The sequence below is a fragment of the Hemiscyllium ocellatum genome, chromosome 3 (genome assembly GCF_020745735.1).
Source record: "Hemiscyllium ocellatum isolate sHemOce1 chromosome 3, sHemOce1.pat.X.cur, whole genome shotgun sequence".
NCBI lineage: Eukaryota > Metazoa > Chordata > Chondrichthyes > Orectolobiformes > Hemiscylliidae > Hemiscyllium > Hemiscyllium ocellatum.
The window spans coordinates 33515644-33542593 of record NC_083403.1 but is presented as its reverse complement, the minus strand read 5'-3'; the positions used below and the strand labels follow the sequence as shown (position 1 = coordinate 33542593).

The 26950-nt window shown below is 44.2% G+C and overlaps 2 protein-coding genes across 3 annotated transcripts in view; one reads left to right on the top strand and one right to left on the bottom strand.

Moving 5' to 3' along the window:
• Positions 1 to 26950, top strand: part of prdm1a (PR domain containing 1a, with ZNF domain) — a 93188-nt gene that overhangs the window by 49795 nt on the left and 16443 nt on the right. The window contains exons 1-4 of one of the 2 annotated variants that reach the window (XM_060849475.1): positions 9826 to 10041; positions 11366 to 11647; positions 19297 to 19416; positions 25880 to 26132. In XM_060849475.1, the coding sequence (XP_060705458.1) occupies positions 11468 to 11647; positions 19297 to 19416; positions 25880 to 26132 (553 nt within the window). In that variant the 5' untranslated portion in view covers positions 9826 to 10041; positions 11366 to 11467. Of the gene's footprint in view, positions 1 to 9825; positions 10042 to 11365; positions 11648 to 19296; positions 19417 to 25879; positions 26133 to 26950 lie in introns of those variants that run through there. The other variant, XM_060849484.1, reaches the window with a different exon arrangement.
• The window catches only part of atg5 (ATG5 autophagy related 5 homolog (S. cerevisiae)), a 283848-nt gene continuing 276870 nt past the window's right edge, over positions 19973 to 26950 (bottom strand). The window contains exon 8 of the mRNA XM_060849527.1: positions 19973 to 20067. Coding sequence (XP_060705510.1) covers positions 20048 to 20067 — 20 coding nt within the window. The 3' untranslated portion in view covers positions 19973 to 20047. The remainder of the gene's footprint in view (positions 20068 to 26950) is intronic.

Sequence of the window (26950 nt, the reverse complement as noted above, 5' to 3'; positions counted from 1 at the left end):
GGCATCTTGTTGTCATGGTCTGGCGATGGAGGAGACCAAGGACCTGCATGTCCTTGGCGGAGTGGGAGGGGGAGTTAAAGTGTTCAGCCACAGGGCGGTTGGGTTGGTTGGTGCAGGTGTCCCAGAGGTGTTCTCTGAAACACTCCGCAAGTAGGCGGCCTGTCTCCCCAATATAGAGGAGGCCACATCAGGAGCAGCAGATGCAGTAAACGATGTGTGTGGAGGTACAGGTGAATTTGTGACGGATATGGAAGGATCCCTTGGGGCCTTGGAGGGAAATGAGGGGGGAAGTGCGGGCGCAAGTTTTGCATTTCTTGCGGTTGCAGGAGAAGGTGCCGGGAGTGGAGGTTGGGTTGGTGGGGGGTGTGGACCTGACGAGAGAGTCGCGGAGGGAGTGGTCTTTCAGGAATGCTGATAGGGGAGGGGATGGAAATATATCCTTGGTGGTGGGGTCTGTTTGGAGGTGGCGGAAATGACAAAGGATGATACAATGTATCTGGAGGTTGGTGGGGTAGTAGGTGAAGACCAGTGGGGTTCTGTCTTGGTGGCGATTGGAGGGGCGGGGCTCAAGCGCAGAGGAGCGGGAAGTGGAGGAGATGCGGTGGAGAGCATCGTCAATCATGTCTGAGGGGAAATTGCGGTCTTTGAAGAAGGAGGCCATCTGGGTTGTTCAGTAGTGGAATTGGTCCTCCTGGGAGCAGATGCGACGGAGGCAAAGGAATTGGGGATATGTGTTGGCGTTTTTACAGTGGGCAGGGTGGTAGGAGGTGTAATCTAGGTAGCTGTGGGAGTCGATCGGTTTATAGTAAATGTCCATGTTGAGTCGGTCGCCCGAGATAGAAATGGAGAGGTCTAGGAAGGGGAGGGAGGAGTCTGAGACGGTCCAGGTAAATTTGAGGTTGGGGTGGAAGGTGTTAGTAAAGTGGATGAACTGTTTAACATCGTGTCGAGTTGCCACTATCTTCCGTCGGCCTCCGGACAAATACCTTTCATCAGCCTCCAGAACCGCTCGGGCACCATTACCCATGCGGACGCTGCAGCAACCGCCGCGAACCATGATGTTACTTCCGCCCCCACCGACCATGCAGCCTCCGCGATCGCCGCTCAGACAACTGCCCCCACATTCGCCAGGAAGACCATCGCCGACAGATTCACGGTGGCGCCACCGGGAACAACACCGTTTCTGCTGTCGCCACAGCCACTTCTGCCCCCAGTGACGTCACTCACCTGCACAACGACCAAGCCACATGCATCTCCGCCCCGACACCTAACTCCACCCCCACACTGATCTCTGCCCCACGCCGATCTCCGCTCCCCCACCTAACTCCGCCCCCACGCCTAACTCCACCCCCACACTGATCTCCGCCCCACGCCGATCTCCACTCCCCCACCCAACTCCATCCCCATGCCTAACTCCACCCCCACACTGATCTCCGCCCCACGCCGATCTCCACTCCCCCACCCAACTCCATCCCCATGCCTAACTCCACCCCCACACTGATCTCTGCCCCACGCCGATCTCCGCTCCCCCACCCACCTCTGCCCCCACGCCTAACTCCACCCCCACACTGATCTCCGCCCCACGCCGATCTCCACTCCCCCACCCAACTCCACCCCCACGCCTAACTCCACCCCCACACTGATCTCCGCCCCACGCCGATCTCCACTCCCCCACCCAACTCCGCCCCCATGCCTAACTCCACCCACATCTCTAACTCCCTCCCCGTGCCTAACCCCACCCCCACTCCCAGCTCCAGCCCCACACTAGGTCCTAGCTCCCAGCCCTGCTGCATTTTCATCATCCCTCCATGCCTCCCCCTCTCCGAAGATGAAAGATCAGTCCTCAGCAGAGGCCTCACCTTCATCCCCCTACGCTCCCAGATTAACGATTTCAACACGCGGCGAGACATCGAACAATTCTTCCGCTGCCTTCGCCTCTGCACCTACTTCTTCAATCAGGACTCCCGCCCACCTTCTGATGACCCCTTCTGCCACCTTCACCATGGACATCCAGTCCCTATACACCTCCATCCCCCATCACAAAAGTCTCAAAGCCCTCCGCTTCTTCCTTTCCTGCCGTACCAGCCAGTACCCTTCCACTGACATCCTCCTTCAATTGACTGAACTGGTCCTCACACTGAACAACTTCTCTTTCCAATCCTCTCACTTCCTCCAAACCAAAGGAGTAGCCCTGGGCACCCGTATGGACCCCAGCTATGCCTGCCTCTTCATCGGATATGTGGAACAGTCCATCTTCCGCAGCTTCACTGGCACCACCCCCCACCTTTTCCTCCGCTACATCGATGACTGTATTGGTGCTACCTCGTGCTCCCACGAGGAGGTTGAACAGTTCATCCACTTTACTTACACCTTCCACCCCGACCTCAAATTTATCTGGACCGTCTCAGGCTCCTCCCTCTCCTTCCTAGACCTCTCCATTTCTATCTCGGGCGACCGACTCAACACGGACATTTACTATAAACTGACCAACTCCCACAGCTACCTAGATTACACCTCCTCCCACCCTGCCCCCTGTAAAAACGCCATCCCATATTCCCAAGTCCTTCGCCTCCACCGCATCTGCTCCCAGGAGGACCAGTTCCAATACCGCACAGCCCAGATGGCCTCCTTCTTCAAAGACTGCAATTTCCCCTCAGACGTGGTTGACGATGCTCTCCACCACATCTCCTCCACTTCCCGCTCCTCTGCGCTTGAACCCCGCCCCTCCAATCGCCACCAGGACAGAACCCCACTGGTCCTCACCTACCACCCCACCAACCTCCAGATACATCATATCATCCTTCGTCATTTCCGCCACCTCCAAACAGACCCCACCACCAAGGATATATTTCCTTCCCTTCCCCTACCAGTGGTCCGGAAAGACCACTCCCTCCGTGACTCCCTCGTCAGGTCCACACCCCCTACCAACCCAACCTCCACTCCTGGCACCTTCCCCTTCAACCGCAAGAAATGCAAAACTTGAGCCCACACCTCCCCCCTCATTTCCCTCCAAGGCCCCAAGGGATCCTTCCATATCTGTCACAAATTCATCTGCACCTCCACACGCTTCATTTACTGCATCCACTGCACCCGATGTGGCCTCCTCTACATTGGGGAGACAGGCCGCCTACTTGCGGAGTGTTTCAGAGAACACCTCTGGGACACCTGCACCAACTAACCCAACCGCCCCGTGGCTGAACACTTTAACTCCCCCTTCCACTCCACCAAGGACATGCAGGTCCTTGGCCTCCTCCATCGCCAGACCATGGCAACATGACGCCTGGAGGAAGAATGCCTCATCTTCTGCCTAGGAACTCTCCAACCACAAGGGATGAATGCAGATTTCTCCAGCTTCCTCATTTCCCCTCCCCCCACCTTATTTCAGTCCCAGCCCTCGGACTTAGCACCGCCTCCTTGACCTGCAATCCTCTTCCCGGCCTCATCGCCCCCACCCCCTCTCCGGCCTACCACCCTCACCTTAACCTCCTTCCACCCATCGCATTCCAACGCCCCTCCCCCAAGTCCCTCTTCCCTACCTATTATCTTAGCCTACTTGGCACACCTTCCTCATTACTGAAGAATGGCTTATGCCCGAAACATCGATTCTCCTGCTCCTTGGATGCTGCCTGACCTGCTGCGCTTTTCCAGCAACACATTTTTCAGCTCCTAACAATCAATGTCATAAAGGCACCAGGAGAAATATAACAAAGATTCTAATCAGTTTCACTGAGTTAATTGACATGTATTGCATAAAGTGGTTTAATAATAAAAGAGAAAGAATATAATATTAATACTGATCCTTTCACAAATTGCATATTTCCCAAATCACTTTAAACATTATTAAAACTGTTTTGCATTTTTGAAAGGTAGTTACTGATATAATGTAGAAAAAGCAGCAATTATGTAGCACACAGTGATCTCCCACTGCCAGCAATATGGTAATCATCAAGTCATTTTTTTTCTTATTCTGTTGGTTCTTAGGTAACTGTTGGTCACGACACAGGGGAGAACTTGTCTGTTTGCCGTTATGGTATCTTTGTTGTTATTCTGAGCCAGCAGACCTGTGCACAGTTTAGTTCTTCATCTGGAAAATGGCACTGCTGATAGTGGAACACTCCCCTGGTGGTGTACATAAGTGTTAACTTAGGTCTTGTGCTGAAGTCCCTGGAGTGCAACTTGAATCCACCACTTTCTGACTTTGAGATGTGCTCTTGTGGAGTCCTGGTTGACATGTTAATAATAGCCAAATCTGTGCATTTAATGACCAGACCCCTGATCCAGTTGGCAATTTGCTGACTAAAAATGATTGAAAAGAAGTTTTTGTCCCAATTACTATCCAGTCACCCATGTGAAACTTGTGTGTGTGGATGGCAAGTACGTACAGGATTGGGATTCAGGACTATTAGAAAGGCACCAAGGGAACACTGTGGATGAAAACACAAATGAGCTGGAGCAGGTCAGGCAGCATCTGTGTAGAGAGTAAAGTAGGGTTCATGTCATAAGTCACTGAACTGCAATTAAATAATTTCATGTTTACTATCCATTGCAATTAATCATAAGGCAGAAAGGAGAGTGTCATGTGTCTCAAGTAGAAATTAAACAGGCAAAGAGACTATCACTTATTTGTGGAAATGCAAAATACAAAATAATAGTGGTCAACTGTACAGTTGACTATAATGAGAGAAAGAGCTGGTTACTCGACACCATAATCTCCCCATTGTTTATAGATGCTCATGAAAATACACAATGAGGCTTCAATCCATGCTTGTACCGTGTAGCCTGCAAGTTACCTTTACAATACTGCTGCCTTTTGATGGCCACATAATGTGTGCAGCTCCTTCTGCTGTCTTGTCTAAGCACCTGTACCACCAGAGCTGATCTTAACCTCAAGCAGGTGAGCATCTAGCCGAGAATATGTTACACTCTGGTTCTCCTAAATCTCAGGCCCAGCCCAACCCACAGCTACATGCCACTGGTCAGACCTGGTACAAAATGAAGACTCCCCAGCACTCAATTAAATTGACAGAACTTTGGATATGTCTCTCCAGAGGGGGTGGGGATAGGCATGTCTGGAGATATGTGAAGTTTTACCCTTGACCTGCTCTCCCGTTCCCCGGGAACCAGAAAGAAAGGCTTTGCACTGTCCCTTTTATCTGAGGACCTATAGACTACAGGGGTTCTATCCACTCTGTGGATTGAAGGGGCTTTTAGAAACCCAACAATATTGAAATGGAATTCCCATTGCTAATCCACCTAGCCTGAAAATCCCTAGACACTATAGCATGGACAGTCTTCCCAACCTGCACATATTCGGACTGTTGGAGGAAACCTGAACAGACACAGGCCAAATGTGCAAACTCCACAGTCAGCTGAGAGTGGAATTGAATCTGCGTCTCTAGCATTGTGAAGTAGCGGTGCTGATCACTGAACCATTCTCTCCACTCTATCGACTGAAGGAGTTTGAAAGAGTTTCAAAAAGTTCTTCTATAGTATGAATGCCAATTTACAACAAATTGACACACTTTCCTCAAACAGTGTCAGGAATGACGACTTAGTGTGAGAAGTGAATGATTCCCACTGGGTGGAGGGAACCTGTACTGTACTGATTTGTTTGGGGGGGGAGGGGGTTAAGATACATTGGTGGGTGAGCAGAGAGAGATCTCCTCTGTGTCTGGCTTGTAGATACCCACTCCAGGTGTACCCAACATTGTCAGTAGGTCCAAAAAAAAATCATCTTTTGCTTTGTAAAAATGGCTGCCTTTCCCATTTGTTCTCGATATCACGGAGAGCTTCCTGTGGGGACTGCCCAGTGCCTGCCCAAAGTAACCATTCTTCATAGATGAGTCCAGGTGGGAAGAGCTGGTAAGATGTAGAGGCATCTCATTTGTACTTCGGGAGAACAGTCGGGAACAAATGTTCCAGTTCTGAAGAAAGGGCACTAGACCCGAAACACTAACTCTGCCTTCTCTCCATAGATGCTGAGCTTTTCCAGCAATTTCTGTTTTTGATTTCCAGCATCTGCAGTTCTTTGGGGATTTTATTTTTTTTGCGAGCTGTTTTATAAAATATAGCTGAGCCCATGGAGGCAGGTCCCAGTGGATGGGAGCCGCTCGCCCGCACCATCTACAGGGCGGACACTGTACTGCATCACTGCAGGCAGCAGTGCAGATCTGGGACATTGCTGTCAAACGGGCTCTCATCACTGTTGCAGCCCGCTCAAATCCCCTCAAACTCACTGCCGGCACAATATCAGCTGTTTCCGTGGGAGAGGCAGAATTGTTAAGGTCAGGGTCATTCAGTCCCGCAGGCCCGGCTGGACCATCCAAACTACGCAAGTTGCCTCCCTCTAATCACACAACCCCCAGTTCCCAGAAATTTTTCCTTCCCCACCAAACTTGCTATATATAGGCGATCATTTCATGGCCTAGTCCTTGCTCTTCCAGTGATTAAAGAAATGTTAACACCAATCTGCTAAAGTAGGCAACGTCAGCCCTCCCTGTCTGAGCCCTGTACTGATTCCCTGTCTCTTGTCATACAGATGGCAACAGAACACCCAGAGATTTAATATGAAGGAGGTCACACAAAAAAAACTGGGAGATTTAGCTTCAAACCTCATTTGGTGCAGGACAGGAGTGCTTTCCAAGGAGAGTGGCTTGATGTGCGCTGTCACTCAGGAACCAGACAGCCCTGTTCAGATTGGGTCTGCTGGAATGCTGTTGCATTCACAAAGATGCTGACTGGGACCCAAAAAAAAACAAGGCACAGTCTTGCAATGCTCACCTTGCCCGCTAACATCTCTCCCTCTGTGCTGGGGCTGGTGGACGGAGAAGAAGCTAAGTTACTATCCTGACATGGCCAACATGGCTTTGCATGTGGTACAGTGGTACTGTTCCCTACCTCTGAGCCAGGGGACCCGCTTTCAGGTCCAACCTGCTCAAGACGTATGTCATAATATTGCTGATTAAAAATATGCATGGCTTGGCTGTTCAAGCCCCAAGCAAGTCTTTCAGGCCATTTACGTTCAACACAGTAGGTCAACTGGTTCACACAGAGCTGTCACTCCAGCCCAGGTAACTTTCATAGATTCTGATTGCTTTTACGGAGGATCTTATTCACCTATACTACAAGAACGATTACACTTCCAAAGGATTCTATTTACTGGGCGGCAGTTTGAAACAAACTAGAGCAGCAAAAGGTGCAATAGAACTGTTAAGTTTTTTCTTTCAACACGCATAATCTTTAACATGCTTATAGGATTCAAGATGTCTCACAGAATTGACAACAATGAAAATGTCCTTCATTTGTTGGCAGTAACCAAGTATTAAAATCTTTAAGCTCCACCTATGCCTTTTGAAGCTTTTTATTTATCTTTCCCATCCACCTCAGTATGCACCCCACTCACCCAAAAGTATGACTTTGTGTTTCAAAATCATTTTTTGTAAAGTGACTCTCTAGCTCCTCCAGCGGTTCAGGGAATAACACTATCATCTGGTCAAGATGCTCCTCAAATTTGATCCTCACTTTTTGCTAAGTTTTCTGACATAGGTCAAAACATCAGATTAAAGTCAACCTTGGGTTTTGCGGTTAATGTTATGAACTCCGCTTTAAAATGTGCGAGTGCTCCCATGGCGGACAGTGTTATGCGAGGCTGCCATTTTCTACCCATTCCGACCGCTTCCTGTTGGTCAAACACATTGTCTACTCTCACCTTTTGATCTCCCGAGTAAAGAACGGCCACCCGAATGCGAATCTGAACCGTAATTTGAGGAGGCAATTTTCAGTCGTTGTGGACTGTGATAAGGGTGAACCTGTCGGAAATTCCCTAGGTGTTAAAGGAACATATTGAGCACTTCAATTTTAAGAAGAATGGAACTGATCTACTTCTTGTTTCTTAAAAAAAAACTGAAACTCAAACTCTTTGACATATATGAAAGATTTCTAGTGAAATTTCATCATGAGTGTTAACCTCTCAAAGTGAAGGAGGTGACTTTTTCAGTATTCAGGCTCAGGAAGCTTTACCGTGCTCTTTCTTTTATATTTCTATAAAAATACCCAAACCTATTGTGGTCACAATTTGTGCATTCTCTGTGCTTTCTTTAAAAAGAAATTTCCCTTTCAAACTAGATTCCTCGCAACTGCATTTGAGAGAGAACTTCTTTTAGTGTTTGATGGATTGAACAAAAAAAAACACATCTGAGCAGTGTTGAAACCGCTGTGTGGTTTTTAAGTAGAATCCTGCTTTATCACAACCAGGCTGCCAGCAACAACAAAACGAACGTACCAGCAAATGTTGGCAATGTTAAGTCATCATTTACTGTAGAGACTGCCTGATTTCCAGGAAGTGACTAGCAGAGAGATGTTGTGAATGATCTCGCAGGCTCAGTGTGTGTATAGATGTGTGAGAAATGCAAGTAGGGAGAGGGAGTCCCTGGTGTCCTGTCATCAACAATTCCCCCCCCCCCCCACCCACTCTGTCTCCACAGCCACCTCCTTCCACCCCCCCCCAACCTTTTTTTAAAATATTCTTTCCTGCACCCAGATGATTTCTTTTCGAGATAGCTGATAGCTCGTGTGCACTTCGGAGGCTGAAGTCTGTGTGACATCTGTCAGTTGGTGAACGATACTGATAGCCATCAAAGGACCTACTGGGGGATCTCTTCAGCTTACTGTGACCATGCAGCGATTCATAAAATACTGCAGACTTGGTATAAATCAGCAAAAGTAATAATGCCATGTGAACTGCGAATTGATGAAGATAATTTGAAATTTTCATTCGAGATGTGAGGGAGCTGGGGGGAGAGAGAGAGAGAAAGTCTGTTTCAACACTGGCTGACAGACTACATCTTTATTGCCACATATGGAAGTGTGTTATCAGTGTTGCTGTTGGGAGGACAGGGATGGTGAAGGAAGTGAAGTGTCTGGTTTGTTTTGTAAGGAGAAGCTGGAATGCAGGTTCCACATTCCCAATAGTAAACAAATGGGGCATTGTGTCCCTTCATTACAGGACGTCCTTCCTCCAGCCCAGTCATTGAGGCAGACAGGAGGAAGAGACTGATATGGGATTTAAAGACAGTGAGTAAAATCACTTCAACCTCTCAGTCCCACAGGAGCATCTCTGCTGCACTCAACTGTTTATCTGATGAGGTTAGCAATCTTACCACTTCTTTTCCTCTTCCCACCCCCTCCACCTTCAGCCCACCCCCAGTTCTCTTCAGCGCTATCCTTTCTTGTCATGCCTTCCTGCGATTAAGTACTTTATATGTCTTCTTTTAATCGTGTGCATTCTCTTTCCCTTGTATTATAACAGCTTCTTGTAATTCTAGTTAACCCCTTTCAGTCAAGAGATCAGCTTAAGCCAGGGCTATGTATGTGTATGTGTTTAATGTTTGGATGACTCAGGACTATTTACAAAGCTAATTTGTATGTGGACCGATTGCAAAACCTCAGAGGCGTCTTCCTATTTCCAAGTCATTTCTGGTAATTCTTACGAGACAAATGTGTTCAGTATGTGCTGGTACTGACAGAGTTAAGACCAGGAAATGGATTAGTAGGAAAAGGAGTTGCGGGAGTTTACTTTGGTTCTTTTGTGTGCCTCTCAGTCAGGAACAAAAAAGCGCAATTGAAAGGACGTATCACGTACCTGGTTGGCACACCGACTAATTTACGTGAAAACAGCATTACATCTGGAAAAGCTGCCTGCTCAGTTGGACTTGCCTTTCCAAACTCACCTCAAGAATCGCATTTTACGTTAATTTGCTATTGGCTGCTGTGCTGTTGGTGTGTGTTCAGGTACAGATCCCGCCCCACAACCAGCAGGTCTCGACAGCAAGCTCTTGGCAAGTGAATCATCAGATTAAGTTATTAATAGGAAACTTGAAAGAGGGAGGAGAAAGGAAGAGTCACTTTGGTTTGTACTGACTGAAAGTTTCACTGCAACAATCAAGTATTCGCAAGAGGCATGAGCCCGGCACCTGTCAGAGGAGCAGTGCAGTCTGATCTCTGCAAGTGTGTTTATCCTCCAGTACAAAGCTGACAGTGCCAGTGAGTACGAATGGTAAACAATTGTTAACAACATTGGCTGGACTCTTAATTCCAGTGTTGTTCTTTCTGTTCCCTTTTTCAAATACTTTCTTTGTGTTTTGTATCTTTCTCCCTCTCACTTCATGCATTCTGCCTCTCTGTATTTGTATCTCTTTCTGTCCTTTTTTCCATCTCTTTCTCTTCCTTGTTTATTTGAAACAGCTATGTTGCTGCTTTCCTCCAAAAGCCAATTACTTGATTTCTGATCGTTGGCACGTCTGTAGCATTGTGGAATTTTACCCCCAAGACATTTTAGTAAACGCTTCCTAGGATATTTAAAATTTATCTTAGGAAATGGAATAGCTATTTAAATCTAATCATTCGAGTGCATCATTTACTGCTTGGTGTTTTGAAGCCATAGCCTCAGGCCCATTTTCTATGAATCACAGGTTGTTGCTTTTGTTAAAAAACTTTTAAAAAACTTAAGTCGAAAGGCTGAGATGGCAGTGATATTTGGTTGTTGGTGGTGACTGAGACAGGTTTAGTTGCTGTGCTGATGCTGCCAGGACACAGAACATCTGCCTACCCAGAGGATGAGGAGACGTCACGGCTGGTTGTTTTTTGGGATGTTGTTTGCTCCTCTGGATTGCGCTGAGAAAGCTTGAGCTTCCCCATTTGGAAAGAGTAGCAGGTTCCGCTGCTATCGCACACTGTTCCATATTTAACTCTCCGATGTAGACAGCAGCTCCTTCCTTTTCCTCTGCTTGTTTGTGACACTTTTTCTGAAGAGCTTTTCCAGCCCCCCTCCCGCCCCCCCCAATGCTCCTCTCCACCACCCCTCCCGGCACTCGGCCATGACCTACGGTCCACTTGGAATCATAGCAAAAGACTTCCTGTGATACAGGCTGTGAATTTGTTTTCCAAAGTGTGGGTGGAAGGGGAATGTAGAGGTAGAGAGGGAGAGAAAGAGAGAGAGAGACAGAGACAGAGACAGACAGAGACATACAGAGACAGAGGATGAGGTGGTCAAGGCAGGGAGATACACATACAGTTATTTCACATTTAAAGTTTACCCACCCTCTCAGCTTTGCCATCAATATTCCGCTAGTGGCTTTGTTCCAGACTAGATTACAGCATGTGAGACGACCAAACATTTTAGTTACAGACTGCTTTGATGATTACTCAAGTACTTTCAACAGCTAAAGCTATGGCAAAAGTGCCCCAGTCTGCTCTATTAGTCACACACACTGTCTCAGAGGAAACCACAGAATGCGGACAATCGAAATTAAAAAAAAATATTTTTTTTCTCTTCTCCACCTCCCCCCCCACCCCCTTCCACACATAGGCTTCCCCACAAGGTAATTTGGATTGTTGCCTCTGAAGCCTGAAGCAAGAAGAGAGTGAGAGAGCGCCTGCAAACGTGCAGGAGGAGTGGGGGGGGTGGGAAATGAAGATGGATGTGGAAGATGTGGACATGACCCAGTGGACAGAGGCTGAATTTGAAGAGAACTGTACCTACATTGTAAACGACCAGTCCTGGGAGCCCATGGCAAACAGTGATCTAACACATGCTCAAGCATCCCTGCCCCGAAACCTAAAGTTCAAGTATGCATCTCACTCAAATGAGGTAAGACTGATAGTTTTCTTCAAATGTTTTGCATTTTCCTGTAATAATGGTACTCAGTAAATGCTTCCGAGTGTCTGATCCGAAGTGCTTGTTGATTTTCATATTCAACTGCTCCTGAACCGTCCAACTCCAAATTTGAAATCAAACAAGGAGAAAATAGTCATTAAATATTCCAGTGGACAACGTTGTCAGAAATTGTAGGGAAGTCACATACATTCATGAACACATCCAGCAATATGGCAATGTGTTTAAATGCCACTGTAAACTGAGGAAACCAAAGTGCACTTGAGACATTTCCAAATTGTTTTGAAAACGTATCAGCTCCATTCTGCTAGAATATCTCATTAATTTAACGTGTCACTGTGTTAATTCATTGATATGTTAACACAATGCATTTTTTAAACAGTGCACTCCAGTAGTTTCTGGGTGGTCAGTAAGTGCTTTGTCTCATTAATCTATGACAGGCAGCTAATGTGTTTTTCATACATATGTGTATATAAAAAACATGTATACTTGTATATTAGGGATTATATATAATTAATTGAGCAAGATTAGAAACATCAGGGTATTCCATTGCATACAATAAAAAACTGTTGAGTAGCAGTGTCAAATGTATGTGTCCATGTGGATACACATATGTTTGAAAGTAGATCTTATGGTTTTCAGTAAATTAAGTTCTAAGCCTATACAGAATGTAACAGTCTGCTGCCAGTAAACTCCTGTGCATATAACTCTATCTATTGTCAGGAGTTGTGTGCATGTTCTTCTGCATGTAATAGAAGACATCAGCAGTTGTACTAATGGATAAAGCTATGCGTACATTGCTTGCAGTTAAGATGAAAAATAAAGCTGCGTGTATATTCATATGTAGATCAGTACAAATGTGTGAAATCATGGATAATGTTGCGTGTGTTTAACAGTAAGCAAAATATGAGTAACAAATATCTGTTGCTGTTCATAACAGAATATAAAAGTCTTGATAAAAGCAGGGATGAGACACTCTAGCTATGAGGATAAATTGGAGATGGTGGTCAATATCTGCAGGAACAGTGAAGGCTGAGGAGATTTAATCAAGTTTTTTTTTAAATACAAAGGACTTTGGTGAATAGGAGAAGTTATTTCCCCTGGTAGGAAATAAGAACGTCAAGGGATCATCAGTTTAAAATAGTCATAAAGAGCGGTGGGTGGGAAGTAGTTAAGGAGGATGGAATGCCCTGCCTTAGTTGATACAATAGCATTGTACATTTTAAAGAAAAAAAGTAGATAAAGGTGGAAGTGGAGAAAAGTGCAGGGCTATGGACAGACAGCAGGGCAGGGAGATCAATTAAAGATTGATACAGCAAAGAGCTGGTTCCGGCAGAATGGGTTAGATGACCAGCTTTTGTTCTGATGGGTACCTATGGTTTAGGCAGTGAGTGATGCATGTGTGTAACGTTGTATGTGTACTGGAGCACAGGGAGAAATTATCACTGTATTAATGGCACATTTCCAGTTGGTAATAGCAGGCTGAACAACATCCTTGATTCCCACAGTTTACTTGAAGTGCTCCTCAGTTCTTTCAGCACTTGCAGGAAGCGTAAAGACAGCCGAGACATTTAACTGTAGTGATTTATCGGAGCAAGCGATGGGTCAGAGCTGCAGCGTGGTGTGCTCTCTGACCAGCTTTTTTTAAATCAGGTTCAGAAGTTTACACTCAAAACAGGTCATTGCTGAAGTGGGTGTGTGCATGTTGTGGGTACGAGTCAAACTCATTTTACTACTTTTGACACTTTTTTTTGATATTACATGCAAAGTGTTTCATTTGAAACAGGATTTAGCTGATTTAGCTTATCCTCAGATATTTTATATTTGGCTGTTGTGTACAGTCATAGAGTTACCTTCAGACATAGAATCGTTTCTCAGCAGAATAACTTAGAGCAGTTCCTGGGCTGTGAAGGATGTTTCAACAGGACTGATTGACCTATAAATGCATTTCTCAAACAGTAAAAAATGAGATCGATGCATGTGCCCTCTGCCAACGTCACATAGACATTGTGAACCTAGAACAGGATTTATATTTATGTTGGTCCGAAGTTTATTAGTGGACAAAGTTTTGGTAGCTCACCCGTGTGCATTTAGAGAGGTGAATCCATCCTTTCAATGTGAGCGTTTTACACCCCACACTGTGATCCTGAGAGAAAGAGAAAGGGATGAAAATTTGAAGTGAATGGAGCAGCTATTGTAAACTCCCTTTGGAGTGCAGTTATGTAAAGGGAATATCTTATCTTCTCAATGATCTTCTGTCTGTGGGCAGGCTAAGGGTGACCTAGACTACCCACTGCCTCTTCCCAGTGCACCTGAAGTAATGTGAGTGAGGCAAACCTGAGGCTGCAAGGCTTTCTCTCTCTCTCTGCCTTACACACAATTTATTTGCTATTCAGTGAAGTACACTTTATCCTTTTAACTGTGACAGTCTGGCCTTCATTTTAGAGAGATGTGAGCTGTGGAGTTATCAGGGATGGGAGAAATGGAGATGGAGAGAAGAGGCAGTTTCAGAGAGCTAGCGGAGGGCTGGATGAGGGTCAAGGTGAATCCCCTGTAAATTTAAAGGGGAAGAGAAACCAGTAGAGAGTTGTTTATCCCAGGTCTGTGCTGTCACTCAATGTTACAGTAACAAAAACGGGCTTTATAACTGACATTTTCTACCAAGTCATAGGGAGAATTTCTACTCCTTCCCTTCTCTTTCCTCCCACCCCTCTCAAATGTGTGGGTGAGGTTGCTCTTTATAAAAAAAAGAGAATAAAAAAGCATTGAAACTTCTGATCTCTGAATAACACCAGTGTAATTTGAAAGAGCCCTTTTGAACAGCCTGCAATTTTTAAGAAAATGTACCTACATATCACTAACTTGTACACTGTAATCACCATTTACTTTGCAGACATTTAATTAATAACTTGGAAGTTGTTCCCTATGTAAATAATTAAAGTAAATTGAGTTAATGAAGACTTGGCTGGGCTGTTTTTTGTCTGCGAGACAGACATAGGCAGGATGTCTTCACTGACCTACCCTTCTGACATAGATAGATGCTCCACACTGGGAGAAGGGTCAGGGTTACCATAAACCACCAAGAGGAATGGCTTCTGCAGGAGGAGATATGAAGCATGAAAGTGTCAACGCTTTCTACCTGTTATCCACGGTGTGTTTATACTTGACAGACACCACCGTGCCCCGCCATGATTCATTGGGACTGTGGTCTGCGGGATTGGATTTTTCAGGGATAGCTGTCAGGACGGGCATAATGTAGAGTTGAAAGCTGGTTCAGTTGATTTTAAACAGCCACTTTCTAGTGTTGCCTGTTAGGCTGTGCACTGATATTCTAAAAAGGAAGGGGGCAGGGTAGCATGTTCTAGGCTCAAAGGGTATATCAACTGAGTAAGCAGCTTCAGTGGTGATTGTGCAGGAACATCCGAATGAGGAGCAGAAGGAGGCCACTCAGCCCCATTTGATTAAAGTCAGGCTGATCCAGTAACACTGCATTCCTGCTTATACCTCATAGCCCCTCACCTCCTTTCTTATCTAGAATCTAACTACCTCTGTCTTAAAAATATTCGATGACAGCTTCTACCAGCTTTTGAGGAAGAAAGGTCCAAAGATTCTCAATTCTCTTTGGGAAAACAAATCCTAAACTCTGCCCTAAATGGAAGACTCTGTACTTTTAAACACTGACCCCCCCCCCCCCGATTCTAGATTCTCCATAAAGAGGAAACGTCATCTCCATGTGCATCTAGTCAAGGGCCCTCAGAATCTTTTATGCTTCAATCAAGTTGTCTCTCACTCTCTAAATTCTGGTGGATACAGTCTAACCTTCCCTCAATAAGATATAGCCCTCATTCCAGGTATTAGTCTAGTCAGCATTCTGTGAACAGTTTCCCATGCATTTACATCCTTCCTTAAATAAGATGATCAGTACTGTACACTGTACGCCCGTTGTGGTGTGTATAATTGAAGTATAACTTCCTTACTTTTGTACTCAATTCCTCTCACAATAAATGTGAACATTCAGTTAGCTTTTCCAGTTCCTTGCATGTGAGATACCCAAATCCCTTCACAGCCCAGGGGTTCTGTAATCTCTGGCAATTTTTAAAGTATTGTGCTTGATTTATGTTTTCCTTCCAAAATGGACACTTTCTCAATTTCACAATCCCTTGACCTATCTATATTCCGTTCCAGCTTCCTTATGTTCTCTTCGCAACTTCTTTCCCTGCTGCTTTCATATCATCAGCAAATTTAGCAACCATACCTTTGGTCCTGACATCAAAGGCGTTTATAGAATTTGAACTGGAGATGAGTTTGAAGAAGTTCTGTTTTATCAGCAAGGGAAATTGAAACTATTCTGCTCACTCACTGTGTATTTGGTCAGCCTGATATAAAATCGCTTCATTAGAGTCGGGGAGATCCCTGGTGCAATGCTGGTTAATGGTAGACTATTTGATATCAACCAGGGAATGGTGAGTTATTGCAATTCACTTTGGTGCTCCCCCCGATCGAGCAGGTGAGAATTAAATCAGATCGCCCACCTCAGATGATTGCCGGTCAGTGGTCCCTGTCAGAAAGGAGATGATCACATTCAGCAGCCTGTGAACACCGTCATTTCTCAAAACAAAAACCAGGCTGACACGAACCAGTTAGATTCATTCATGGAAACCTACCATCTGGGTGTTATGCCAGAAGGCTGCTGGGGGCGACAAAAATTCACAGAAACACATTCCTCCCCGGGACGGCACATGCTAGAGAACGAGCAAAATCAGAAGCATTCCAAGTTCTTTTTGCAGCAAGTCAGAACTGCAGTCAGAGGGGTGGAGAGAGAGAGAGAAATGGAGAGAGAGACCTGTGTCAATTCCACTGTGAAATGCGTTACCAGTGTGACAGAATCAGACAGGATTTGGCATTGGTGTGACAAGAATGATGCTTTGTCATTTCTTCAAGAAGCAAGATTACATAAATGTGCTGCACAGAAAATGACTGCAGGTTATCTCGACAAAACTCGCTCCCAGCAGTTGGTTTCAGGCTCTGTTTCTGAAGTGATTTTTAGACTCTGTCTTTCTCACAACTATCTCTTGGTTATACAGGTGTCACCTACCAAAAAAAAACACAAGTACTGTGACAAGTAGCAAAACAAGATCATTCCTACCATTGCATTTTAAAACAAGTCACTGTGGTTCATGACATTACTTTCCAAAAAGGAAAGTATAAACATTTTTGTTCTATTGACGTTATCAACTCAAGGAAGGTTGACTAAGCTTTTTGGACTGAAGTTAAGTATGATCTTGGGTCAGGATGTGTTATGATGGTGATGGTGATGATGGTGATGCACAGATGTAGAGGCGAAAACCCACAATGTGGAAGTAAAACTTCAGCTGGCTGGCTAATTTCAGTAAGAAATGCTTAACACAAAGAAATAGCTGGGATGTGTCACAAGTTTGAAATGAAAGTGTGCAACAATAATGTAAAATGCTGTTGAGGTGAGTAAAGGGAAGAAGTGATATTCCAGGTGCCTGTGTGGCTTGAATGTGCAGACGTACTGTTCGGGCCGTTGGCATGGGCCACCGTTCACACTGGCAATTTGGGATCAGAGTGGACCCACCGTCTGCTTAAGTCTAATCAGCAACAACAAACACAGTGGAATCTGTGTGGAATTTCATCTCCTCTCATCCAACTCTTCCAGTGAGTGTCACGGTTTTTGCAGGTCGCATAACTTTGTGTTTTTGACTCTGCGGCCTTCAGAAGAGGTAAACGATCAGGACCCAGTTGCTTGTCATAACAGATGGCTAACCTGAAAATAAGTGGGAACGGATTGACTGTAAGAGTTGCAGTTTCCGTTCTGACCTCTCCTGAGCGGCCTACCCCATGCCAGATTACAGACCAGTGCTGCTCACACACTTGCGACAGTGAGCACCAGGAGATGGTTTGGGTCTTTTGAGAATGAGGACACTCTCAACTCCACAGAGCCACATATGTCAGTTTGCTTCTCTGACAATGGGGCTTTTTACACTGATCCAGAAGTTCTGCAACAGACTGTAACTTCCTTGCAGCAGCTCGTGCATTTATTGTGCTGCTTTGATCAAGTCAAGTAACCATCGTCTTACCAGACCATTAGGATTGCTCTCTCAATGCAGAGAGAGGACAGGTGGTGATTTTACCTGAGGGTCACCGTGTCTCAGGCAAGGGGAGAGGTTGAGAAGGAGATTCCTTCATGTTAACCTCAGCCAGTGGTGGGACTTGAACCCATGCTGTTGGCATCAAACTGCTTCACAAACTAACTGTCCAGCCAAATGAGTTTTTGGTCCATGCAGTGCAAGTCAATCAGTCCCATACATTGGACTGTGCGCTGGAAAGGTATTGTTGAGTCACCGCTCCAGAGTCAATGGATACTTCATGCCTGATAAAAAAACCCAGGATTGGGCTGTCTCCAGACTGTCCATTTAGCAACTTCTGATCTGCAGTTTCTAATAACTAGAATAAGCTTGTGAGAAACAAGAATAAACACCAAAGCAGAATGGAGCAGAGCATGCTGATTTGTCGAGGAAAACAGGTGAATGTTTGTTCATGGGATATAGGTGCCTCTGGCTGAGTATTGAGTTGCCTTCTCCAAGTTCTGCTTTTCATGCAGTGTAGGCACATCAACAGTGGTGTGAAGGAAGGGGTTGCAGGATTTTCACCTAGTGACTGAATTTTTTTTATTCATTAATGGGATGAGGGCATTGACAGTGAGGCCAGCATTTATTGCCCAGAGAGCTGTTTACAAGTCAACCACATTGCTGTAAGTCTAGAGTCATATGTTAGCTAGATCAGTTTCCTTCCCTAAAGGGCATTAGTGAACCAGCAGGGTTTTTGCAATAATCAATTCACGTTTATCATTAGACTCTTAATTCTAGACTTTTATTGAATTCAAATTCCACCAAATGCCACGGCAGGATTCACACCTTGGTCCCAGAACATTATCTGGGTCTCTGAATTAATAGCCCAGCAATAATACTACTAGGCCATCATGTCTCCTTCATGGTGTTTTACTTCCAAAGTCATGGTGCTGAGAGGCTTGGAGGGCTAGCTGCAGGTGGTGGTGTCCTCATGTATTTGTTGCCCATATGCTTCTGGGTATTGGGGTTCATGGATTCTGAAGGTGGAACTGTGGTCAAGTCTCATTTTTGTTGGGTTGTTCCATTCAGAAATTGCAACATATTTGAATGTCAGAATTTGAGTGGCCCACAGATTCCGATGCAGTCATCCCAATGCACCACATGTGTAGCCGCATGTCTACACCATCTCACTCCAACACCATCCACCACTCCCCCGTCTTCTTCTAAAAATTAATTATTATTGAGGAGAACTTCACACGCAAGGAAGATATTATAGAATGGTACAATTTAAGGAATGCATTTTTAAATGAAAATGCATATTGCTATGATGTGTTATGAAATCTACATAGGGATAATTTGTGAAGGGGAAACTGAATGCTGAGTTGTTAAAAATATGGCATCGTTGGGGTGTGGTATTTAAGAAACAAAACATCAGCGACAAATACACTAAAACTTTTGTTTATGTTAATCAGACAGTGAAATGTTTGATCCAGTGTTTTCTCACTCATTGATTAATGGCACGGTGTCCCCTAGGTGCTGGGAGTAATGAGCGCAGAGTACATTCCCAAAGGGACACGCTTTGGACCACTGGTGGGTGAGATCTACACCAATGAGACCGTCCCCAAAAATGCAAACCGAAAATACTTTTGGAGGGTAAGTCGGAAAAAAAAATCTGCTGATGCAATTCTAAGTTCGCTAAATGAATACTGCTGAAAAAGTTTGTCACTTCCTGTTTAACATTAGTAGCTGTATGTGTATGAGGGCAGCAATGAAGTTCCTGTGAAATACCATATATGTACTCAGTGGGAGTACACGCAGTAAATGAGCTGAGTAAGTGTCTGTCTCTCAGAGTTTAGGAATGCTGAGGGTGAAATCTTTTTAGTGATGAACCAATTTCAGCTATTCTTGGCCCCAGTGTTGGAACACGGAATTTCTTACAGAAAAGGAAGCGATTCAGCTCTTGCTTGGAGGCAAATCAAGATCACATTTTGACTGAGAACTAATTAGAACCAGTTGATGTAAAATCCTGTTTTTGTCTTTTATTGACTCTTCACTCACTCTTGATTATCAGTAAGGGCAGGATGATTTAAAAAGGTCAACGTGGATGTGTTGAGCTCCTCCTCAGTTGTTTGGTGTGTGTGATTCTTTGTACATTGGAGCACCTATTTCATTGTCAGACTGGAGCATTAGTACTTACTCATTTTCCTAGCCTGTAAGCAGCTTCTTTGGGTCAAGATGTAGTAGCACCTCTTGAGGCAGCTGCATTGGCCTCAGCTGCACCTGACTAGGCCTCTGACATTCTCCCTGAAATGTCAAGGAAAGCATGACAGCCAATTAGACATCAAGGGTCATGGATCCATATAGTACAGATGAGGCCCTTCAGCCCATGATTATGTGCTTAAGCGAATACTACTCTAAATCTATACTTATCCCACCTTCCAGCTCATAACCTTGAATATTACGATGGTTCAAGTGCTCATCCAAGTACTTATTAAAGATTATGACATTTGCTGCCTCAATTACCCACCGCAGGCAGTGTATTCTGAATTTCCATCACCTTCTGGGTCAAAATATATTTTATCAAATCCCCTGTGAATTTCCAGCCCTTTACTTTAAAATTATGGCCCTTTATTATTGTCCCTTCACCTAGCAAGGGTTAGCTCTTGCTTTCTATCTACCCTGTCCATTCCTTTTGTAATCTTATACACCTCAATCAGGTCCTCCTTTCAGCCTTCTCTGCTCTAAAGAAAACAAACTGAACTTATCCAGCCTCTCCCATAGCTAAACTGCTCCATTCCAGGCGACATTCTGGTGAATCTCCTCTGCCTGCAGTGTGACTGTGTTTCCAGTGCAATCATATCCTATAGTGCAGAATTGCACACTATAATGACCAGAATTGCACACAGTACTCCAGCTGTGGCCTAACCAAAATCCTGTAGTGCTCTAACATAACCTCCATACACTTATAAGCTATGCCAAAACTGATATAGGCAAATGCCCCGTAATGCCTTATTAACTATTGTACTAACCTATGCTGCTGCCTTCAGGGATCTTTGGTTAAGCAACCCAAGATCCCTCTGTACCTCTGAACTTTCTCATATTCTGCCATTCATTGAGTACCTCATCTTGTTACTTCTGCCAAAGTGCACCTCATATTTATCAGGATTAAATTCTATCTGCCACTGATCTACCCATCTGACCAATCCATTTACATCATTCTGTAACCTAAGGCCTTCTGCCTCACTATTAACCATCCAGTCAATCTTTGTGTCATTTACAAAGGAGTCTAGGGAACAATAAAAGAAAGATTGTGATGCTGTTGTTCTGCTATGGAAACCAATGCATATTATGTTCAAGATAATCTCCACAGTGCCTTAGGCTTGTCAAAACTGCATTTCATAATTATTTGTTTTCATCCTTCTGTAACCTTTAAGATTCATCAGAAAGATAGAGGATTTTAGCTACTGGCCTCTTTCACTTACTTTTAGAGATCCTGTTATTTCTTGAGTCATGGCATTTCCTAATGTCTTTTTCCTATTTTTTGATGCTGAGAAATTAAACCCAGCCACAATTTTATTGCAGATTAAAATCATGCAGCAGAAATCGCAACAAAATCACTATAAATCTATATTCTCTGTTACCATCCAAAGCCTGTCCCTTATCCTCCAATCAGCAACACGCATTCACACATATACGCATATCCACATGTATATGCACATACACAGGCATATGCAGATAAACACACACGTACGTGTCCATAAACACACCCACACACATACACACATGCACATGTATACACACATATTCGCATGCACATGCGCACACATACACACACACTTAAACCATGTTTATATACGCATGCATGTACCATTTTGTGTCTGAATTGACTTCAGCCCTCAGGTCACAAACTGAAATGTCCAATTACAAACCTGAGCTCCATGTAGTAATGCTGTCATTTTAATGTGTTTATGGGATATGGACATCATTTTAATGCATTCATGAGATATGGACATAATTGACTGGGCTAGCTTTTATTGTCTATCGCTAAATGCTTTGAAAAAGGTGGTGACCTTCTTGGAACCATGCAGAGTGCAGTTTGGAAGGAAGGCCCAAGAGACAATGATAGTGAAAGAACAGCAGTATGATTCCAAGTTAGGATAGTATGAGGCTTGGAGAGGATTGTGGAGGTGCTGTTTCCCTCAATTGGTGGTGATTTTCTTGATTATGAGAAAGCTGACACCATCTAAGAGAGTGGGGAGTATTTCATCGCACTCATTAAATTTGATGGACAAGCCTTGAGGAATCAGGAGGTGAGATGGTCATCCCAGAATTGCTACCCTCCAACCTGTCCATGTAGCCACAGTCCTTAGTTGGCTAGTCCAGTTCTCCCCACAGCTGTCATTGAAGGTCAGGGGGGACAGGGTTAGATTCTCTCCTTCTGAAGATAGGTGTCATCACTGCACATCCCCACTTCTGAACCAATGATGGAGGGAAGGTTATTGATGAAGCAGTCAAAGATGGTTAGGCTGCATGCACTATCTCAAAGAGTTACAGCAGTTGTGCCCTTGAGCTGAAATGATTTTGCTCTAAAATCCATAACCATTTTCCTTTGGACTACATAATCAACCAATGTCCATCACAGATTACAATTCCCCCCAATTTATTAACGTCCTGGGGTTTGCCACTGACCAGAAATCACTAGACCAGCCATCTTCTTCTTCTTCTTAGACTGTCCCTCAGGGTCAAACATGACTTTCTTCTGATCCAGCATTGTGGGGTCCTGAGGCAATGAGACATTCCAATACTGGCTGCACACTCCCTGCCACAGGTGGTATTTGGAGATGGTGTGAAGTGAGGGGTGGAATTTGTGGAAGTGAGACTTTTGGCCTTGAGGAACTCTGGATCTGAGATGGTTGGCCTCCTTCTGAAGGTGGGTGTCATCACTGCACATCCCCACTTCTGAACCAATGATGACAGGAAGGTTATTGATGAAGCAATCAAAGATGGTTAGACTGCATGCACTATCTCCAAGGACCATCACTGTGTTCCTTTATGCTGGCTATGAATTCACTGCCTACAGTTTTTAAAGGGCTCTTTGATAGTACAATGTGTCAATTACTGCCTTAATGTTTAGGGCAGTCACTCTCACCTCACCTTTTGAGATCATGCTCTTCTGTCCTTGTTCAGACTAAAGCTGTAATATTCCTGATGAGGGGCTTTTGCTGCTTTTCCTGCTCCTCAGATGTTGCCTGACCCGACGTGCTTGTCCAGCACTACACTAATCTAGACTCTAATTTCCAGCATCTTCAGTCCTCACTTTTGCCTAAGGCTGTAATAAGGTCAGGAGATGTGTGGCTTTGTTCAAACCCCAAATTGAGCATCAGTGAGCAGTTTATTACTGTATAACTACCACTTGATGGCATTGTCAGTGACTCCTTCCATCACTTGGCTGATAGTTGGAAGTAGACTGGCCTTGACTGAGTTGAATTTGTCCTGTTTCTTTATGGATAAGTCATCCCTGGCAATTTTCCACAATGCTGGGAAGATGACAGTGTTGTAGCTGTACTGGAACAGCACAGACAGGGGAGTGTCAAATTCTGGGATACAGGTCTTCTGTACTATTGCTGGAATGTTGTTAGAACCCACAGCCATTCTAATATCCAGTCATTAAGCCACTTCTTGATGCACAGAGTGAATCAAATTGGCAAAAAACTGGAATCTGTGTTGTTGGGACTATAGGAGGAGACTGAGATGAATCATCAATTGGCACTTCTGGCTGAATATGGTTGAAAGTGTTTCAGCCTTTGCACTAATGTCAGTCATTGAGGATGAGGATGCTTGCTGAATTTCTGCCTCCACCTGTTAGTTGCCTAATTGACAGTCACCATAACTGACTGGATGTGACAGGACTGCTGAGCTTAGCTCTGATCTCATTGGTTGTAGGATCACACAGCTCTGTCTTTCACATGCTCAAGCACTCCTCTAGATTCTTGCTCACTGTGGTAACTAAAGGATGTGGGAGTAATCCAGGAGAATGGAGTTGAAGTAGCAGATTAGTCACGACCATATTGAATGACATATTTCCGCTTCCATATTTATGCTTTTAATGATTTATAAACTTAACCTGACTACAAAGGGATTTCTTTCTCCATCATATTCCACATCCATGAGCAGCTGGAAGTGATTGCAGTTGAAGGCAGCTTATGCATCTTTTTCATGATTACAATCCAGTGCCACCTTTATTGCTATTGGCCTATTGGTATATCGGAGATAATGGGCCAATTAGACACTGTTTGAAATGATAAATTATGAAGAGGTGCAACAGGATAGATAGAAATAATTTTGAATGCTTGAATGATATAGAATAAAGAGACATGGATATAGCATTAAATATAGACTATTTAGATCAAAGACACAGAAGTTGCGTTTTTGAGATTGTGGAAAACATTGCCTCTTTTCCCTGTTGTAATTTCTTCTTAATTCCAGAGAAAGTTGGGGGTAAAGTATAAGGTTGGTGTTTGGGAGTTTTCTTTTAGCACACAATTTGGCAGAGTTTACTCATAAAGCTTTCATATGTAAAACAGTACTGCTTTGCACTACCAAAGATGGTTTGAGTGCAGGGCAGAAAGCTTCCCTTAATGCAAGTTTCTGTAATCTTACCTTGTACACTGGTAAATGATTGTTTCAGAGCTTAGGTGTTATTCTATTCAAACTAGCAAGAGGTAGTTATTTATGAATTTTTATAACACTCTAAACTAAACCTATTATATAATCAATCTTCATTCAAGCCATTTCTAGACCCGCATGAGCTTGTTTTGAATCTTTAGTCATTTGAGTCTTAGGGTTTGGCCTTAATTCTAAATTTGTGATAAGCGTAACTGCAGTTGCCAAGATTGCAAAATATATTACTAATTACCAGGAATTGGTTTAGCCATAAGATGTAAATGTAACTTTTTTTTTTGCCTCTCTTTCCTGTGTCATCACACGATGGAAATAAGATTTGAAGCAGGGCTGCACTGATGACATCGGAGCCTATGTCTCAGTTACATTTTTGAAAACTGTACAGTAAATGATACGATGGAAACTCAATCGGAAGTTAATTTCAAACAAACACACACACACAAAGTGCCTCGTAATGGAAGCAGCAGAGTCATTCATTCCTGGAAGTTTGAGAAAGCTCTTCAGACCAAACAAAAACCTGAAAACACGCTTGTTCATACATCTCTCTGCACTCTTTCTGCTGCTCCAGTTTCTCATAACAAACACACCGCAAGATGTAAAGTGGGTTCATATCAAAAAAACCCACATGTGGTTCTACAGACCACCTCCACCACCATTCCCTTCTCACCCACACTTGTCCAGCCTCATTGATTTTGCAGGATATGTTTATATATAAGCAAGATAAATAGGAAAGTAATGAGTATTTCAAAAGATGGCAAGCAGGCTCTGCAGGAGTGAAGTGCAGAGTAATTGCAGTGGGAAGGAGCATTCCGTGAAGGTCAATACTTTGATCTGCTTCCAAACAACTGCTAGTCCTGCTGTGGCAGGTGATCGCCTTGCGAGTTCCCTCCCCAGATCATCTGTTGGAGCTGAGCACCACAAGCAAACATCTCTCAACGAAACTGAAAGAGATTTGCATAGCCGTAGCAGTCAGAGAGGGGGTGGCAGGAAAATGGAGGCCACAGAATCAATTTGAGTACCCTTTGACGTCAGGACTATAGGTGACTCAACATAGTGTGTATATAGAAGCACAGTCAGAACAGGAGCTGTAATGTTAGCATCTACCTGCCCTTACAAACTGGCCACACATGAGACTCTACCTCACAGCAGCACAGGGCTTGTTCCCACGTTGAAATCAGAATACACCATCAAACGTGTATTCTAAAAATATATAAAACTAGCGTAGAAAGATGGAGAAGGTAATACTCGAGGTATTCTTGATTATTCTGATGGCCAGATTGAAATTATTTTGTAATTATTTATTAGTTAGCACCAAAGACTATTGCTCCACCTATCTGTCTAAATGAGTTCATATTTTGAAAAAGGGATGGGCTGGAAGAATTCTGAATTTGTACATATAATTCTAAATTTCTGCCTTTCTCCAAATGCATTCCAGGTGTACTCCAAAGGTGATTTACATCACTTTGTCGATGGGTTTGATGAGAGCAAAAGTAACTGGATGCGATACGTGAATCCAGCCCATTCAAAGCAGGAGCAGTGCCTGGCAGCTTGTCAAAATGGGATGGACATCTACTTTTACACAGTGAAGCCCATCCCAGCCAATGAAGAGTTACTGGTCTGGTACAGCAGTGAGTTTGCAGAACGCCTCCACTACCCAGCCTCTGCGGATCTTCAGATGTCTAAGCTAAGTAAGTGCATCTTTCTGAATGCTTCATGGACTATCATTTCAGGCCTAGCACACCCACTTAACAAGACATTCCTGGATAGATCTACATGTCACACCTGCAGGGTGAATTTGAAGGGAATTTTTGCCACCATGAGGCAGAGTTCAGAATTGTATCATTATATCAGCAGCATTTACCAAGGGTTACAGCTGAGTCAGGTGAGAGATGGCTAGTTTGGGTTTGAATAGCACATGGGTCAATTTATTGTGGAAACAGTTGGATGAAGCCACACAACAGGCAAAGATGAGGAAGCATCAAGAGGACGTTTGGACCGGAGGTGATTACAGTGTGTGGGATTAAGGTCCCGGAGGGGTTGAAAACATGATGAGGACTATAGAATTGATAGACAGGGAGCTGATGGGAATGGTGATGGGCGAAAGAATTTGATACAAGTTAGGACATGTTAGGCAGTGAACCATCAGGGAGCATTGGAATAATCACATTGAGGTGAGATTGATATAGGCGATACGGTTGAGTGATCTAGTGGCTTTATTTTCATATAAGGAAGGTGGTTTTATTGATGTTGTAGCTGTAACTTGGCAGCGACAACAGCCTAGAGTAATAACGTATCAGGACTAGCTGTGAAAATTTTCTTTTTAAAAAAAGAACCTGGTAATTTGCAGACAAGCACCAGGGGAAATAAAGATAATTTAACCAATTCTATGCCTCCTCTTGTTGCTTCCAGAATGACCTTTAAAGTCTTCAGGGCAACCAGAGATGGGTAAGAGTTGCTGCCTTCATGATATCAGCCAAACTCCACAGAATAGTTTGTTGAATACTCA